This window comes from Chiloscyllium punctatum, chromosome 45 (assembly GCF_047496795.1).
Source record: "Chiloscyllium punctatum isolate Juve2018m chromosome 45, sChiPun1.3, whole genome shotgun sequence".
Taxonomy (NCBI): domain Eukaryota; kingdom Metazoa; phylum Chordata; class Chondrichthyes; order Orectolobiformes; family Hemiscylliidae; genus Chiloscyllium; species Chiloscyllium punctatum.
In genome coordinates, this window is record NC_092783.1 from 35,515,250 (window position 1) to 35,535,842 (window position 20,593).

General features: G+C 36.9%; 1 protein-coding gene across 5 annotated transcripts in view; it reads right to left on the reverse strand.

Annotated features, from left to right (window-relative positions):
* Positions 1-9,739: 9,739 nt before the first annotated feature.
* Positions 9,740-20,593, reverse strand: part of hmga1a (high mobility group AT-hook 1a) — a 122,977-nt gene continuing 112,123 nt past the window's right edge. For all 5 annotated transcript variants that reach the window (XR_011955383.1, XR_011955386.1, XM_072563539.1 and 2 more), the window contains one exon: positions 9,740-20,530. Coding sequence is in view for 3 of the 5 variants with exons in the window: in XM_072563540.1 (XP_072419641.1) it covers positions 20,422-20,530 (109 nt within the window). In the remaining 2 variants the exon portion in view is untranslated. The remainder of the gene's footprint in view (positions 20,531-20,593) is intronic.

The following is a 20,593-nucleotide window of genomic DNA, read 5'->3' on the forward strand; positions in this document are numbered from 1 at the left end:
TTCAGAGAAATAGTCGCAATTGATCTAGACTGTGATTAAATGGGAAAGCTGAACAGAAACAGCTCTTCAACTGTTTGATTAATGTTTTTTTTTAAATTAAATATAGCGATTCGATGATGTGGAGGTGCCAGTGTTAGACTAGGGTGTACAAAGTTTTAAAAAAAAAATCACACAACACCAGGGGCGGCACGGTGGCACAGTGGTTAGCACTGCTGCCTCGCAGCGCCAGAGACCCGGGTTCAATTCCCGCCTCAGGCGACTGACTGTGTGGAGTTTGCACGTTCTCCCCGTGTCTGCGTGGGTTTCCTCCGGGTGCTCCGGTTTCCTCCCACAGTCCAAAGATGTGCAGGTCAGGTGAATTGGTCATGCTAAATTGCCCATAGTGTTAGGTAAGGGGTAGATGTAAATGTAGGGGTAGGGGTATGGGTGGGTTACGCTTCGGCGGGGCAGTGTGGACTTGTTGGGCCGAAGGGCCTGTTTCCACACTGTAAGTAATCTAATCTAAACCAGGTTATAGTCCAACAGAAGTACCATCTTTCGGAGCACTGCTCCTTCAGGTGTAGGAGAAGCACACTCTCTGAAAGCTTGTACTTCTGGATAAACCTGTTGGACTATAACCTGGTGTTGTGATTTTTAATATAGTGATTCAAATGATTGAGTGTATTGGAAAGAAAGTATTCTTCTCCTAATATGCTGTAAATTGTTCTCTCTTCATTCAATAATATTTCTGTTTCATCAGGGCATAAGTTCCTACATTTTTGTCTAGAATTACAGTAGTTGTGCATAATCAGGTCAGAAGAGGAATGAGAGAGATTACTATGGCATTAATACAGAAGTTCAAACAGAACATTTTCCATTTCTTTCTGTTACGTTGGGCTGAACTTTTTAGGCCACTGCGGGAAAGTTTGAGCGGCAATCAGACTAGTGAGGAAGGGAATTGGAGTGGAAGTCTAGTGTCTTGCCACTGTTGAGCAATAATCCAAGAAGCAGAAAAGTTGATTGCTATGACACCCATGAGGAGGCTAGTTATGTCACTTCACCTCTCTGGGCTTTCGTCAGGAGGGTCTGCTGCTGTGTGAGGTTCCTGCCAGCAGTTTCTGGGAAAGGGGGTAATTACTTTGGATTCTGAGCAATGTATGGCCTATAGAGGAACTTTTTTAATTCATGTCAATGGCATTGTTGGTTCTCTGGCTGCCAGCCCCTGCTTTTCCCTGTTATTGCTGCCTCTGCAATGGATATCTCTATTGCAGATAAAGCTTTGGGGCAGGTTGCTTTCCTTATTTAGTCATCACTGGCAATATACTACCCAGGTTCTGCTGCCTGCTGAACTGGGCTTGCTTCACACTTTTTCAAGCTTAGCAATGGGATTTGGCAGAAATTCAACTCAGCACAAAACCTTCCTGATGAAGGGCTTATGTCCAAAATATCAATTCTCCTCCTCGGATGCTGCCTGACCTGCTGTGCTTTTCCAGCACCACACTCTCTCTTCTGACCTCCAGTATCTGCAGTCCTCACTTTCTCCCTTTCATTGGATGAAAGACGGAATGTTCCTGATGACTGGGGTATCCAGATTCAGGGGTCACAGACTAAGGATATGGGCTAGGCCACTTAGGACTCAGATGAGGAGAAATTTCTTTTCAGAGTGGTGAGCCTGTGAAATTCTCTGCTACAGAAAGTGGTTGAGGCCAAAACATTGAAAGTTTTCAAGGAGTTAGATGTATTTTATAGGGCTAGAGCGATCAAAGGATCTGGAAAAAAATCTGAATAGCATACAGAGTTGGATGATCCACCATAATCGTAGTGAATGGTGGAACAGGCTCAAACGGCTGAAAGGCCTACTCCTCCTCCTGTTTTCTGTGTATCTACGTGCACAAATAAACATCATCTTGATTTGAGGCTGTACAAATGAGTTAGATCCCAAAGTGGTCTTTGTTCAGGTATTAACTGTATTGGTTACCATTCAAGTCTGGCACACACAGATACTGTAATGTTACCTGTTGAAATTACTGATGATAAATAATGGAGGGTCATACTTAGTAAATGAATAGGTATTGGATGATATTTGTGATTTTAGCATCATAAATACATTGGCTTGCACGTGGTACTGTTAAAATATGTACAATTGTCATAGAGATCTATGGCACAGAAAAAAGCCCTTCAGCCTATCACATCCATGCCAGCCAAAAACCAACTATCTAACAATTCTGGTTCATTTTCCATCACCTTAGCCCATAGCTTTGTATGGAGAAAGTGAGAACCGCAGATGTTGGAGAGTCGGAGTCCAAGTGTGGTACTGGAAAAGCTCAGCAGGTCAGGCAGGATCTGAGGAGAAGATTTGACATTTGGGGCATTAGCCCTTAATCAGTAATTTTCTGATTTAAGGGCTTATGCCTGCGATGTTGACTCTCCTGCTCTTTTGGATGCTGTCTGACCTCCAGAGTTTTGTATGCCTTAGCATCACAAGTTCACATCTACATACTTCCTAAATGTTATGCAAATTCCTGCCTCTACCATTATTATACAGTGAATTCCAGATTCCCACCACTGTCTAGGTGAAAAATATTTTCCTCACATCTTCTCCAAACCTTTTGCCCCATACCTTAAATCTAAGTTCCCTGGTCACTGACTCCTCTGTCAAGGGGAACGTTTCTTCCTGTCTACCCTAGCTATACCCCTCAATGTTTTTATCTCAATCTCCTCTACTCGAAGGAACACAAACCTCGTCTCTCCACTCTCTGCATTACCTGAAACTCTCCAGTGCTATCACATCCTTCCTATAATGTGTATTCTACAACTGCACACAGTGCTCTAGCTGTGGCCTAATGGACATTGTATATTGTTCCAGCATAATGCCTCTGCTATTAAACACTTTGCCTTGGCGATGTCGGGACGTTTCAGGTCAAGTGACTCTCCTCAGAGCTGATAATTAGCAATATTAACAAATTTGTATTTATTGCGCATTCTTATAGTTACAACGTGACTTCTCATATCCAATGTATCGTTTGATGACGTGTGATTTGATCATATGACCAGTATTTTCAAGATACAGGTTTACTGCTAATTTTGCTTCTGTATATTTTGATTTTGATAGCAAGATAGTTTATTGTTAAATCACGAACACAAATCCTTGTATTCATAAGTGGCGCTTTAGAGCTAATTATTAATTCTGCGGCTGGGTGCTCGATTTCCCGTAAAATAAATAGGGTGTATTCTGGAACGTTGTGCATTCTGGGTAGAGAGATCTTCCATTAAGCACTTAAATCACAGATCAGAATCTAATTTAAATTCAGGCTGCAAATAATCAGGAGTCCAAGGCAGATATCGAAATAGTGAAAATAAACAGAAAACTTAAGTACTCTTGGTATTGGGCAGGATACCAGAACCAGAAACTCGACGTACAATGGTACAGATTACTGCGAAAAAAATTGAGATTTTTAAAAAGTACATTAAAATGTTATCATTCATTTTGTCACGTGCAATTTTGCAATCAATAAAGTAATTAATTGATATGTTAAGTTCCTTCATAGTAATTCAGGACCATCTCTGTCCTGTGAGCAGCGTGAGAACACAGGCACAAAATGTCAACGCGAAGTAGCTTTTATTTCCCCCCATAAAAGCAAAATACTGCGCACGCTGGAAATCAGAAAGAAAACCAGAAAATGCTGCAAAGATTCGGCAGGTCTGGCAGTTCCATTGGAGAGAGGAACAGTTAACTTTTCTAGTATGATCGGACTATTTATTCTTTAGTGTTTCCCGCCTTCCATCGCCCATCCACCAAGTTCGTCAACGGTAGTGTCTCGAAGACCAACAGTTCACTTCCGGAAAACAAACCAAAGAACTGCGGATGCGGGAAATCCGAAACCAAAACCGAAACTTCTGGGGTAAGAAAACTCAATAGGTCTGGCAGCATCCGTGGAGAGAAAACCGAATTGATGTTTCGGATCTAGCGATCCTTCTTCAGAACTGAGCTTTTCCAATAATTTCTGTTTCTGTTCATTCCGAGAGACTTGAATGAAGTTTGGCGATCTGATTGACACTACATAAGGCTAACAACAAATGCTGCCTCAATCAGTGATGCCTCGTCCCAACAGTGAATAACAAAAGACTGAAACTTGTTGATTTGGTGGGTCAGACACATCATGTTTTCCAGTGCCCTTCACAGGTTGATCTGACCTTAGTGAAATCCCTTTCTCAGTATAAAAAGTGTTTTGTTAAATATTTCGCTCACTGTCATCATTTACGCAATTGTTACATAATTACATATTTTTGAAAGCTTAACTCCACAAAAGGATAATTTAGTTGACATCCCTTTTACTTCCTACTTATTTAACCCTTTCTCCAGTAGACCTATTTGATAGGTGTTTTGTTTTATCATATCAGAAAATGATAGAGTAGAAGTACCATTTGACTATTTTTGCCGGTATTATGCCTGATTTAACGCTTGTGATATAATTGCTATTCATAAAATGAATCATATAATAGTATATCGTTCAACCTAATTGACTAACCTGACTAAATCAAATATTCCTTTTTAAGGGTTAGGGTAAGCAGTAAATCTTTGGTTCAAGAGTTTACTGGTCATTAAAGCTGATTTTTATACTTCCTAACTTCACAGCTAAAGATTTCAAGGGGTAGTTTTACTGCAATATGAAGAGAGATCAATGGTAGTACAGAATGCATAGACTTCAGGCCCTGAAATTAATCACCGCATTGCATTAAATGAAATATTATCTAGTTTTCCAAATATTACAGGGTCCCAGTGGTGCAATTCACTCAATTAAATTGTACACAAGCTTGCAATATTTTAAAACTGCTAGCTTTGTTGTATTAAGCAGTTAGATTGTATTTATAGTTAGATAAAACTTTCACCTACTATAATTTAAATTAACTACAGGATGCTTAGAATAGGCCATATTAAGCATGATTGATTAAAGGCATTGATATATCTTCTGGAAATGAAGTGATATGTTGGGAGGGTGGAGACCCTGAATTAAAGTGTATTGAAATGTTTTAAAAATTTATTCATTTTGTGTGATTTGGGCAGTACTGGCTGGCCAGCATTTATTGCCCATCCTTAGTTGCCTTTGAGAAGGTGATTGTGAGCTGTCTTCTTGAACAGCTGCAGTCCACCTGCTGTGGGTTGATCACAATGCCATTAGGGAGAGAATTCCAGGATTTTAACCCAGCAACAGTGAAGGAACGGTGATCTATTTCCAAGTCAGGATGGTAAGTGGCTTTTAGGGTGAACTTGAAGGTGGTGTTTCCAATTATCTGCTGTCCTTGACCTTCTAGATGGAAGTGGTCATGGGTTTGGAAGGTGCTGTCTTGAGTACCTTTGGTGAATTTCTGCAGTGCATCTTGTAGATAGTACACGCTGCCATTATTGATGATCAGTGTGGAGGGAGTTTGTGGATGCAGTGCCAATGAAGTGGGCTGCTTTGTCCTGGATGGTGTCATGCTTCTTGAGTGTTTTTGGAGCAGCACTCATCCAGACAAGTGGGAGTACTCCATCACACACAACACAATTAATTGACACTGCATAAAATAGTAGAGTAACTAGATAAAAACTTACAGACTGGTAATAGGTGATGAATTCTGGAAATATCTGAACAGTTCTGCTTGAAATTTTATTGAACATTTAACGTGACTTTGGTTATTGTAAATTCCAGTCAATATAAAAGGTCAGTCATTGGTTTTATTAAAAGCAAAACTTTTCAATAGCTGATTCACATTTGCTTGGTATTGCACTTGATAACCCGAGAGTCCTACTAATTTCAGTTTTTCAGTTACTAAACCTACAGCTCTGTGAAACTATGCTTTGGAATTTCTTAGGATGAAAAGAAATAAATCTTTTGACTAGACAGCAAACGCTTACACTTATTTACCATCAGCAAAATTAAATACAGACAGCTGTAAGCAGCTTACATGAAATATATTCATGCAATCCAGTTGCGAGTGATCACTGGCTGCTTGTCCAAATCCAGATTGGTTTCAGTTTTAAACAGATAATCTCATTCTTGGGTAAATATCAAAAAATAGAGCATTGATGGAATAGGTTTTTTTTGCCCTTGCCACTCTAAGTTTTAGGATGCTACTCCTGGATGAGTTTTTATTGGGGATGCAGGTGAGTTCAGTGCCCAGGGTGGCTGCCAACCCCAAAAGATTAGGAGGTCTATTCAGAAGACCATTGTTCATAGACAAGTTTAAGAAGTCACCTCAGATTTTCCAGATGGACTAGAGTTTCTGAGCATGATGGTAAGCAACTAGCAGCAGATTGGGTACTAGTATTACAGGCTAGCGTAATGGTAATCCTGGATGGGGGTGCATCCAAAGGAGGAGCACCAGCCAACTTGCCAATTTTCTTTTTTCTACTTTTGGTTAAATGTTTTAAATAGTGGCTGACAATCCACCTTGTTGCTTACCTACTTTTGGTGCTTCTCTAAAGCTGTGTAGCAGTGTACCCTCTGACTTCCCTTCCTACTTTGAGACCCTATATCTTATAATTGGAAAGGAATCCATCTCCATGTTAATTCAGGTTTCATGAATATCTAGTTCATAACTTTTTAGGATAGTTTTTTTATTTCTGGTAATTCAAATTTTCCAGTACAAATGGAATAAATGTCATTGAAACTCGCAGAAGTCTATTGCACTTCTACACAAGGTTGTTGGCATTTGTTGCTTGATAAACCTACCAGGTAGGAAGGTATGGTGATTAAAATGCAGGGCTTTAATGATTGCCAGAACATTTTCTTTTAAAAAGTAATTTTATAAAGTCACCTATGTTTGTTATGAAGAATCAGAAACAAGATGGAGCTGTCAAAACAACAGTTGGACTTACTGAGCTGGAAAAGTGACATCTGCAAAGTTTGCAGTAATGGCAGTCCAGACAGAATTGGAGCTATGTAATTCATAGCGTTCAATGAGCCCTAAAGGTCAGGTTAAGGGCAGTCCAGATCAGGCTACATCATTTTGGAGAGCTTATGAGGTTTCTTTGGTTTCAATTTAGAACCAGATAAAGGAAGCCTACAAGTAGTATTTGCTAGATACAGCTAAGAAAGATTGGAGTTTAGAGAAACTCAGTGGCATCTTGATAAAACAAAAGCTTTAATAAAAGCTGAGCTCATGCTGTTAATTAGATACTTGGGGCAATCTCAGAATCCTGGGGAATTCAGCCTTGGGATAAGAGATTGAGTTACTAGACTTGAGCCATCATTAAACTAGCCCAAGTTGGAGAATTTTTGGAAGTGAATCATATGAATTAGAAGCAGCAGTAGGCCATTTGGTTTCTCAAGCCTGCTCTGCCATTTACTAAGATCATGTCAGATCTGATTACTCCACATTCTTGCCATTCCTAGATGCAACTTTAAAGGGGAAGTACTAGAATCTCTTGCTCAGAAAACAGATATGAGATTTGGAGAGTTTCAATCTCACTGACATCTGAATGGGATCATCTTGACTGCATTGGCCATTTAAAGTGTCATCTAACTTTAAAAATAAAGTACCTGGGGAACATGACCGTTTGGATTTTTTTGCCCATTTCTATTTTGTCTGGAGGGCAGTTTAATGTTAATCACATTCCTGTTCTACTGTCATACGTAGGACATACAAAGTAAGGATTTCCTTCACTAATGGACATTAAATTTTTTACAACCACCAACAATTATCAGGCTTTTTATTGTATTCAAATCTCACAATTTGTCCTGCTGGGATTCAAACCCATGTCCCTAGAACATTAACTTGGGGATCAGGATTGCTAATTGTGATTATGACCACTATGCAACTGTCTGTGTTATATGCTTTAGTACCATTATCTTATGTGCTTAGTAGGCCTATTTAGTCATTATTGCTTATGTTTCTTTTGTTCAAGCTTGTATAATGTGTTTAACATTTCAATTCAATTCTGCTGCTTACCCTTTGTTCTTCCATTCAAATCTTTAAAAGCTGATGATCCATCACCAAATCAGAACAACAATACGTTCATTATTCGATAACAAGAGATTTAAGTTACTGAACTGAAAAAGATCCAGTTCCCGGTTTCAGCTACCTTGTTGCAAGTTCAGTTCTAAGTGCCAAATTTGGCACATGTAGCTTTTCAGAGCTCTAGATTCTCATCTTGACCACAAAATTCATATCCACGAAATAAGATGTCACTACCTAAATTAGGATGCTCAAGTTCAACAAAGGAGCTTGAAAATTTGAGAGAAGTTTTGAAAATTAAAACTGACACTACAAGATAAAGAGTAATGAGGTGTTTATTGGTTTGCTTTGAAATTGTTTGTTTTCTTTTCCTTCAGAGAATGTCTGTCGTAGGATGATCTAGCCTGTGTCTGAATTTCATAGTGATGCTGATGCTGCAAGATAGTTTATTTGAGACTGGTCACATTTGCCTTCAGTAACAAATGCAGAATTCAAAAATAAGCAAACATATAAAACTAAACATTTATGGAACATATCTAACATTACATAAATTAATCCACAAAATTTAAAAGGTTTTGGATGAGTTAATCTTTGTATTGTCACAAAGCTGGTTTCTTTTTTTTTCTAAAAGCTTTTCTTAAGGATACTATGTCCTTGGTTTTTGTCAGAGGGGTCACAAGCCACTGTCAGTGCTGATTAGACTGGTTTGGTACAGAGATTAAAGGGTATTGAGAGAACATTTTGTTTATATGTAAACAGATGATTTCAGGCCAAAGTGGTCATGTTTTATAAGTGACCTGCATAATGAAAGGGGAGCGGTCAGCTCTCTAGCTGAGCAGTTTAGTTCAGTCCAGAACTAGTTGGGAGTTCAACAGTGACTTGTGTGGAAACAAACTCTCCTCTCTCTCTCTCTCTCCTTTTCTAACTTCAACCTGTGAGCATCTGTTCCATTTTTTAAACTGGTCTTTAATAGGGTTTGCTTACTGGGACAGTTATGTATATTCAGAACAGCATAATTAAGTCTAGTTTGGATAAACTGAGTTCTGTAGGCGTTCTTTGTTCTGTTCTTTGTGTTTCATTGTGTAATTTCATGAATGAATTTTTGTCTGTTTTTAACCTGGTAGTCAACCTCGCTAACTTACTGTGGATAATTTTCACTGTACACTTACTGAAACAAATTGCGAAGTTATGGTCTGGGCTGCTTGCTTAATGTGTTGAGTGGTCTGGGCTGCTTGCTTAATGTGTTGAGTGGTCTGGCCTCATCCATAACAATACAAGCAGCACTCCACCCTCTCCTTATAACTAAGGGAGATTCAAAATCCAGACCAAAGGGAGCAAGCACCACAATCATCACATTATTACCATCTCACTATGTTGCTAATTATAGTTTTGAGAAACTTGCCAACATGACAACGAAGACTGCTTTATTTGATGTCAATGTAATTATTTTTGCCATAAGTGTTTTAAATGGAGGTATACTGAATTGTATATTAAATTGATTCAAATGTTGAATTGTCATAAAAGATTTTGTAATTGCCCACACCTCGGTGAAAAACAGAAGGAAGAAAAAATAAAGTTTACTTTCACATCTGATGTTTGTGAACAGACCTACAAAACACTTTGATTGCATACATCTGGAGAACAGGCATTCAAAGTCAAGAACAGGGAACATCTGCTGAAATAGAATTTATGTTATACTGCTGCTTGCTATTTTGAAATGTTAGGTAAGTGCATACTCCTGAAGTATTACTTCTGTTACTAGTAAACAGAATTTTTTACCAGGAAAAAAGACCCTGAAAGCATAGATGAAATTTTACTGGTTTATTAGGTTATATTCAAGGAAAATTATAGTAGAGTTGTGTCATTCAGTGGATTTACAAACTGAGTTTCAAGCAAGCTTTGGACTACATGCTTCAAAATAATGTCAGATGCTACTTTTCCTCAACTCTTGGTATTACAGAATTGTCTATATATTTCAGTAAGTGTCTAAATACTGTAACGTCATTTTTTTTGACAGGACAATGTGCGATAATAAAAATACTTTGTTTAAAGTTTGTCCTCTGCATGTTAAAACTAAAAAATTTTGTTACAATGCTATATTTCCTAAACAAATCATTTTTGATATTCAGTACAGTACTGGCTATGTTAAACAACCAAGGAAGTATTTAGAACTCAGTTTTCACACTTGTGCTTCCCTTCATATTCCACCAAACGTTCTTTGTAAAGAATAGTGTTAGATTGCTCTTAATCCTATGTTACTGTATTCCTACTTACAAGACAAATTGTAGCATTTTATGATTTCTACATGAATAACATTTACAATAACAGATGGAATGCCAGAACTGACAAACTGCAGTGCTACATCCACATAAACCTACTACATAAGATTTTCTAGTATATAATATATAATTCATGTAATTAAAAATTAGTCAACCACCTTATCTGGCCATGCATTGAGCCAGAATTTATAGAAAGATCTATTTGCTTTGGCAAATTACCATCAGTCGTCAGCTATGATCAGTTACTGTGACTATAATGGAATCGGTGTAAACATTATGGCAAGTGAAACTGTGCAGAACATAGTTGCTTTAAGAACATCAAAATCAAGTTACCTGTGAAGCAACTTTGCTAACATATGCTATTAAGGATATAATTATACCTGAAGAGAATGGAACAGCAACACAAGCTGTTTATGCTTCATAAATGAAAAATATTTGGTTCTGTACTTAATGAAGTACCTTAATTACTAAAATGGCTCAAGGAGTGTGTATTAATGGAAAAAGTCAGACTTCATAACAATCAAATGATGACTAATAGTCAGCGATTAAAATTATTACTTAATTGTACCTGATGCATTACTGGTAAAATAATTAAGAACTGCATTACTCTAGTAGCAGACTTTTCAGTATATTTTCTTTTTCTTCTTTCTGGAATGAACTGAGTAAGCGAACAATGACAGCTTGTATTTACATTGTGCCTTTTATGTAACAAAGTACCTCAAATGTTTCAGCAGTATAATAAAACAAAATATGATTGAGCAACATCAATTAATATTAGGACAGGTGACAAAAAGTTGGATCAATCAGACAGGTTTTAAGGAGTGCATTAAGGAAAAAAGTGAAACAGAGCAAACTCTGGAATTTTAGGCCTAGGTAGCTGAAGGCACAGCCCCCAATGATGAAGGGATTTAAATTGAGGATGTTTAAGGAACTGTTATTAGAAAAAAAACATTTCAAAGAGTGGGCTTAGCTGGAGGAATTTGTAGAGATGTGCCAGATCATGGCAATATTTCAAAACAAGGAAGAGAACTTAAAATTGAAGGGCTGCCTAACCAAGGGTTAGGAAAGCACAAGGCGATGGCTGTCCGGGGTTTGGTGTGATTCAGACATGGACAACAGAATATTCTGTGAACTCAAGTTTATGGAGGAATGATAGCTTAGCGTCAACTGTAATAGAAAACCCTTATCTGGAGGTATTAAAGGCTCGGATGATAGTTTCAGTGGTAGATAGCTAAGGCAAGGGCAACGTCACCTCTATGGAAACAGGTTTTAGCCATGACATGTAGAGTCAGAAGTAATATTTCATTGTTAGGACAGCAGAGTCTTAAAATAACTGCAATGCAGGAGTTAGCAACTGAATGTAAGTCTTTGAGTAGGAGGTATTAATGTACCAAATAAACAAATTTGAAAAAAAAAGGTGGTTAAATAGTTAGAAACGAACTATTCAATTCTGTGTATACTAATCTAAGTACAGTGTAATTTTGAATCATAACCTCTCACTGAAGCAGTCATAAGTAATAAATTATTGATCATTTTCAAATTCCATATTCTCATTTTAATCAAAGAAAATATTTTAATAAAGGGAAAAATCACTAAAATGTTCACAGCAAACAGCTGACCACAAAGGTAAGCCCACCCTCATGAATCCAGTATGGAATGAACAAAATCATTGAATTGAAATTAACACCTTACCAAAAGGCACTGAAGTTTGTCCACTCAGTCAGTTTTGAAGAAATCCTCACCTCCTATTTTGAATTACACCTTACATGGTAAGTTTATATGATTAGTTTCATGTATTGGAGATGAAAGTTTGCTGACAATTATTAGGCTTGGAAATGACGACAATGTACTATTCAAACCAAGTGTATTTCAAAGAATTGCTTTTCACAAAACTGTGGAGATAGATTTGTTACTGGAGGCACCGGAAGCTCTCAAGGAGAAAAGTGCCTGATGATAGAACTGATTAAAAAGAAACATCAACTCACTGAGAACTTAAAGGAAAATTGAAATATTACTTGTTGAGGATACAAAAGACATAATAATTGAGGTCTCGTTATAATGTACTATAAACAGTACATTCTTTTCATCTCCCTTTTAAATCAGATATGTTTTTTCAATTGTGTACCTGGTTGAATGCTTTGGTATCAAGTCTTTAATATTTTTCTTGAGGTCAGCTGAAAATAGAACTACTTTTTTTTTCATTCAAGGAAACTGTGATTGGTTCCTTATGGTTTCTGGTGAACTAGTTAACTCCATTTTAAGTCAGAGGTAAAAAGATGATCAAATCTTTGTTGTAACCAACAGAAGATGTTGAACAGATCTAATTCACTCATCATCACCTGGACATACCAGCACAAAATATTGTTGGCGGGTTTACAAACATATATTTATTGTTGTGCAACATCTTCACAAATCTGTTTCACCCAGAGCATGTCTGGAGAAGCACATCTAAAATGTTAACTGTCAAATGTTAATGCTCCCAGATCTGCTGAGTTTCCCCAGTCATTTCTACTTTTATTTCAGATCTCCAGCATTCACAGTTTTAATATAAAGTTGTTTAGAATTGAAAAGGTCAAACCATTAGGATGCAATCTTAGTGCTCTGAGCAATATGGTCTATGCCTTATTAACAGTCCAACTCACCTCATTAAATATTAAAAATATTTAGCTTCCTAATTTGCCAAATGCAGTAAACCAGTTAGCTGTTGAGAAATCTCGACATGGAAACCAGAGCAAATGACTTCAGCTTGCCATTTGCACTGAAGGATCTTTATGTTGCTTAGAAGAAAATTGCATGGGTACCAGAAGTATGCATCCCTCGTGAATAGAAATTGGCACCTAGCATTTGTCAACTCCTCATAACCAGCATGGCACCTCTCTGAAATACTTGGAAGGCACTCCAGAAACAGAAACATGCATTACAAAGTGAACTTGCAAATAGCACTGAAAGGCTGCAGCACAGTCAGTTTGCACACACAGACAAGCAATCTGCTCAAGGATTGGACCTGGCTGCATCTCAGGGCTGCTGATTGCTCTTGTAGCACTTGATCACTCAGTGCCTACCTGCATACTCTCGCTATCTATGTCATAAAATAAGGCAGCATGACTTGCTAGTCAGCAATCTTCAGTAAAGAGGGCGTACATTTTGATATATGACAGTGTGCTATGTCAATCTCTCACCTCCACTGTGTGGCAGCAGCTTATTTGGAAAACACACCAAAAGTGCAACAAGTAAACAGCCATGTCTCAAAGACTTAGGAAATTCCACCAAATTCCATAAAGGAACCCGCCAGTCAGGGAGGTATCTGCACATTAAGTCAAAGGCAACTCCCATTCTAGTCCAAGGGTTTGACCACAGTCAGACATCTACTTTGGATGCTTTTTCAGTCAGAGGGCCCATGGCTCTGCAGTCTGGGGAAGGAATCACAGTCAGTCCTATGGATCCATAGCACCCACTACAGCTGGTTAGCAAGCTGTGCAGTCATCAGTCAGAGGTCTGGGTATATCTGGTTAGGTATCAGGTCCATCTACAGAAAGGGGAAAGGGCATGATTAATGGAACCCTTACCATGGAAAGGAGATTTGGTAAACTATTCTTCAGGATTGGGGTTTGCATGCTGCGGAGTAAAGCGTAGATTGGAGGGTCATGTGGGAGGGAGGTCCTAGTTAGAAGAATTCTGGCTGCAAGTGGGGGTGGTGGGAGGAAATCTGTGACTGCACCTTGTGTGGTAATCTCGTATGTCAGGGGCTGCAGAAGGGAAAGGTAGGCAAGTGCAGTCTTATGTAGACAGTTGGGTGGTGACCTGGCAAGCTGCAAAGCTTACAGAGTTTAATCAAAGGGCTGCCAGGAAGGGAATTTAGATGTTCAGGGTCTCACCAAGACAGAGGTGGAGACTAGAAGCTATTGGCTGAAGAGCACTCACTGTTGTCTTCCAGTGAGTTGAAAATCAAAAGTGAACAATGGGAAAGATATACCTGTGCCCATACTTGGAACTTGTTGATTAAATTATTTTATTTAAATGAACCTGAGAGTTTCAATGAAATTAAGAAAGTAGTCAATCAGCAAGGATAGGCAATTAAATATATAACCAAACTCTTGAGTAACTACTCAAAAGGACCCAGTAATTAATCCCCCTTCCCCAGCTTCAAAACTGCTCCTCCCTTCATACACCCCTCCTCACTCCCCAGAACCAATCCCACACCCTCCCATCCTTCCCTAAACACTGCCATCACTTTGTGGGAATGTAAAGGGATAGTGGAGGTGGATAACATCAGAAACCAGATTTATTTGAGGACAACTAATTTGCAAGGTTATGGATATAAAGCTGGGTACTGGACTAAATTGTACATTTTTTTTCAAAGAGCTGTCACAGCACAATAGGCTGTAAAATTCTAGGGTACTCTGTGATAAGTAAATGGCCAATATCCGATCACAGTGAAATAAAAATTTGACTTCTGTAATTATAATAAATGCCTTCTAAAATAGATAACCAAGTCTGAGTAGTTTGTGTGGTTGTCTGATCTTGAGAATAACCTGTTTCATCTAAATAACTATTTATTCATCTATTAGCTGTTCTGTTGACAATGAATAACTGCAAATAATGACTTGCATCAGCAAAGGCGAGAATCAAAACATGACTGATTTTGTCTTCATAACAATATTACACTCCAGGAATTTGTGTAAACCATTGAGATATTTTAATATGAACGTGCATTATCAAGTAATAGTCTGTGCTTCACTGATCAGATAACCAAATATATTTAATAAACAAGTTAACCAAAACTCATCTTTTTTCAATGCTTTTCATTACTAAAATTCTTGGGCACAAGTTTGTAATATTACGAATCATTCAGCAGATGGTGCTCTAGAGGTGCGATTTTGGTTTAAAAGTGCACACAACACCATAACAGTTTCTCTAAGTTTTAACTTTATTGTTGCACCAAACACTATCCAAATAGAAATCCTACTGGACTAAGAATTTTAGCAATCAAACATAATTAGGGCTTCATGTACAAACAATATGCCACATTTTATTGATCAGCATTGTATGTTAAAAGTACCAAACTCCTCCAGAGTGCCAAGAGATTAGATGTAAAAAATGACTGGAATGCATAATATTTGTGATGGGAAAACATTTAACTTATAACATTGTATAGTTGTTGTCCTTAATTGCACACATTTATCTAGAATCTCAAATTTTCACAAGCAATGTTTCAAGTTTCTACCAATATAAAATGTTTCTGTGGTAATTGCTCTTTGTAATAGTCAACAAAAACAGGTTTTCAGTAAAACTTTCTAAACTATCCATTAAGTCAGCAGGATCACCATTTGTCCTGAGGTAGGCTATCTTCAATGTGTGATTTACCTTAAAATAACCAGGATTTTTACTTAACTGAGGTACAATCCAATGTGCCATATCTCCTTTGCATAATATATATTTTTTAAAAACTGCCATATCCTACAGTAACTTTGCTTTATATCAATATAGTAATTAGCACCCCAATAACATTCAAATATCTACTAAATTATAAGATGCATATCATGAATTCGATAAATTCAAACAGTAAGTTGATAAAAATTATACAACATGTCATCTTATTCACTCCTGTGTGTATCTTGGCTGCTTTTGCATAGAGCACCCTGAGGTTGAGTGACACACAAATACAAATTCAAAACAAACACCAAAATAGATGCTAACATCTTGATTTTAACTTATTGAAATGGTTGTCAAGAGAGGAAGATATTTTCTGAATGCCAAATGCAACACAATTACAAGCTTTCATTTGCAAACTTAATTCCATAAATTACATGAAAAGAAATTGTCCTCCAGACTTGTATATTTATTATACTGAAGTTGCATTCGTTTTGTGTGTTTTACATGCATTTTAATGTCACACCAGCTTCAATGTTGTGAAACAATGAAGTAATTTCCCACAGGAACATAGTTAAGGGTTGGGGCTTTAATTACTGCCAGGATCACCTTTTATACTACAGTCAACAGAATTTAACTATTCCCTCTAGTGTCAGAATGCTGACATGGCAAGGATGTAAAGTGGTTTACAACAATGTGCCAGCTGCAACAATAGCAAAACCTCAGGCAAATTTTTTCTTTTTATTAATTCTTTCAGTTCTACTCTACTTTTATCAAAAATTGCTAGCTCACATTGTACAATTAATCAAGGCTCTTCTGATCATTCAAATGTATTATGCAATAGTTTACTGAGATACTTCGACTAACAGCGTCCTGGTTTTGATTCCTGCTTTATATTGCATTAGCTCAGCTCAATAGTGAAGTGCTATAATCAAGCACTGGGAACAACAAAATCAGCTAGAGTTCACACTTCTGAATACAAGACAGTGATTCCTGATTAAAATTGCATCTAAAACATTAAACCAGTAAATGTTTAATTAATTAAACTTACAAATATAGTGTTCAATTATCATTTACAGGACAGTGGGAAATTACATAGTGAACACACCATGAATCTTCCAGACCAGAGGGGATTTATGATTCCTTTTTCAGGAGGCAACATAAAAATAGTTGGAAATTTGCACTTGCATATTTATCAAATTACCATCCGTGGTGTAGCAAATCTCCTGAGTGAAGGAGCTGGACAATAATATAGGGCATGTTTGCCTGCCTGTCATTGACATATGAGCATCCAACAACCACAAACTGTTCCGGAAATGTCAAAGTACCACCATTAGTTTGTGATAAGGGGTGTAATCTTTTATAATCACTACTAATTTGAATTTACATACATTTGAATTCAAACATTTAAAAGCTCTTCATTACGCCACTTCTTAACATGTCTCCAGTTTAATTTGTGGATTGGAGACACATTTCTCAAACATTTTCTGAACATTAATTCCTCTTTCTTTCTCTTGACCTATTTTTACCAACTTACTGGTTTTTTTTGCAATGAGGTAAACAGCTTTACAATTATTTTCCCCTCCCATTCTGGCATCGTACATGTAATAACTCAGAAACAACATTATTCACTGTGGCTGAGGAGATGCACAAATGAATTGTATTTTGTGTACAGCAGCAACCAACTGAGAGACTATGAAACTAAAAGAGGTAGTTGTGATTAAGGAAACCAAAGAAGTTCTAACTGTTCAGTACAGTACTAAAACTGCAATATTATATGAAAACTGAATAATGAACTGACTCCTGCTGAAAAAACCTTAATCGGAGGATTCCACTCTAAGTAGTAAAGAAAGTTGTACTTGGTTAATATTTGAATATTTAGCAACCTGGTATGTTGAGTTGCTATTTATTTTACCTCATCATATCCATTGTTACTGAAGAAGAAATATCCCATTTGCTTGTTCTTAGACTGGATACTTAATCACAACCAAACAAAACCAATATTTTCCTTTGAAAGTTCCAATTTAATCCAAGCGTATTTTTTTGTTGAATATCTAGTCAAATGCAACAATTGTGACAGTATGACTGGAATTTGGTAGTCATTTTTGTTCAAGGCAAACATTTCTCAGTACTTGTTCAAATTTTATGAAAGGACACAAAGTTCAAAGTATTCAATCAACCAGCCTGGATATTCAGTAAAGGAGGGTTTCATGGATTCAAAATTCTGATCTTTGAAGTCACAGCAGACTGTGGAAAAAAAAACTCCGTCATAGAGCAACAATGCTTTTGTTATAGAATAACTGATTGTTGATCCAAATTGACTTGTATGTTAAACTATATTTACTAGTGCATAATATTTAATTGCAACTTAAAACTAAGATCATAGGGCATGGAAGATACAGTTAATGTCAGCTTTACAAAACAATATGCAATGATGCTATCAGTATCTGTGTACAAAGTTAATTCTTCTTTTGAAAAAAAAAGCTTTGTGATACTAAGCATTCATTTATTTGGTGCTCTTCTCTTACACCCTTCAAATCTATTTCAAGTTGGAAACATTCCCTCAACAGTTTTGATGTTCTCAAAAGTTTCAGTGACAACCAAAGCTTTACTCCTAAAATATATGACCCAGAATAACAAATAACTTGGTCCTCTTCAGTTTCAACATTTGAATAAATTGATTATATGGGACACAGTTTGCCACAACAGATAAAGTAGCTTGTCTCTAATCTTTGGTTTATATTAAGGAACATAACTTCATTGTAACTGGTGAAACATTCTGCAAATTTACATCGGATGCAATTTTATGAAATACTTTGTTTTCAATATGTCAAGTATTTTATTCCAGGTGTAGTTATTTCTTTTACCATCAGTCACTATATTGTTGAGCATGTCACAAGTTAAGTCCTGTACATGCAAAGTAAAAATCAATGTAGCACTTTTAATGCACTTTTATTCATTTATTAAGCCACAATTCCAATGTTTGCTCCAAAACGGCTAAATTTTCAGCATCTTAAAACTCTGCTTGATTATGCAATGAATTTTAAAGAGTTTTATATCTATGCCAATATATCCAATTTGTTAAAGACAGCCTATATGATCCAGCAAAAGGGATACTTTCTCTTACTTGAATAATAACTTTAAAAAAGTATTGCCAGAGTATAAATTTCTACTATATTATTATAAATATTGTGTGGGCTAAAATAATGGCAGCAATTATACTCTTTAATTAAATTGGGTCAATTCATCAACCTTGACTTTGAATCTGAATACACATCCATTAATAAAGCAAGGGAAAGTCAGTTAAATTCAAAAAGTGCAGTGTTGGAAAAAGCACAGCAGGTCAGGCAGCATTCAAGGAGCAGGAGTCAATGTTTGGGAAGCCCTGGTTAAGGGCTTATGCCCGAAACATCTACTCCCCTGCTCAACGGATGTTCCCTGACCTGCTGTGCTTTTTTCAGCACTACACTTTTCGACTCTGACTCTCCAGCATCTGCAGTGCTCACTTTCTCCAAAGTCAGTTAAATCATAGACTAATTGTAGTATACCATTAGCTTAACTGTCTGGGCCAGGCAAGAGTTTTCATTATCTGTAATTAACTTCCAAATTTATTTATAGAAACAATACTACTTTCAAAGTAGACATTTAAGATAAATGCTTAGAAATTACACTTGAATTTTCATACAGAGAACTGGTTTCCATAGGTAGCAACTTCAATTTGCAGGTGTTTCCTGAGTTCTTAAACTATTGTAGTTTGGAATGAAGTAATTCACTAACTGACATTTTGCCTCATGCTACCTTCATTTTTTTTTGGACCAAGGAATACAACAAAGGGTGGAGATTGGGCAGTCAGGTTGACTAAGCTTCGCCTGGCCACTGTTAATGGTATATTATTATACTGCATATATGTTATCAACAAACGAAATCCTCTACCCGCTTGCTTGCAGTTCTGAGATTCTCTGGTCAAATACATTTCTTAGGATGGAAAAGATTTTGCTACTTTATATTAAAAGAAAATTATACATGCATTCAAAATAAGAAAACAAAGTAACAGGGCAAAATGACTTGCTAAGAAAATGTTGCTCTTTTAAGTATCACATATCACTTAAAATGCATTTGCATATCACAATTATGGTGTATATTAACATAAAAGTTAATTGATAATGTAGCATAAAAATTACTAGCTCCAGGCTAAGTTAACTATTATATAGAGCCTAGAGAAATGCAGAGTCCTCCTCACTTCAGAAGACAAGTCTACAAAATAAAAGAATACAATCTATTTCAACGAATAACAAAAGTTCACCTACATGATTCTAAGCCATACCATAAACAAAAATGAAAGAAAAGTAAATACAAAGTGGATAGTTTTGAGCTGTCAGTAAAGCAGCCATTTTGATTTTGTGGGCAATGTTCATTCTATCACCTAGTATGGAATTCCACTGTTGTGCATGGGTTGATATTCGATAACAACAGCATGTTTAAAGAGCTGCTTTTGGGTGTACCACTATAACAGTCATTACAATTGTCATCATGTTAGCCAAGGTCATGTACGTATTCTATGTGAATTGTCCGCAACATAACAAATTCCTAATATACGATATGTAGTAGAACAAAATTGTTCATTGGCATGGCCCTATTAGCTGGTATAACCTGAAGACCTAATGCTTAGAGGCTTGAATTAGAAAAAAAATGAAGTGAATTTGAAGATCAAGACTTCATTTATTAATTGTTAATTTCTTTGAAATACCTTGAACTGCACTAAAAAGGAAAAAAAGTCCTGTAGTGTTCCAGTGCTGTTGTAGTCCCCTGTTAAGACTACAGTGATGAAAACAGTGTGAGAAGGTTTTTAGTCCAGCTAATGACAGGAACCATTTGTTGAATGAGGTAGTGCCAGTCTTGCAAGTTTACTGATCTTCTTCTGAGGATTCTGGTGAAGCATGCTTCTCTTCCTGTTCCACCTTTTCCTGGACAAATAAAAGTGAGAGTTACAATCAAAGAAATTGGATCGGAACTTTTGCAGACCACAA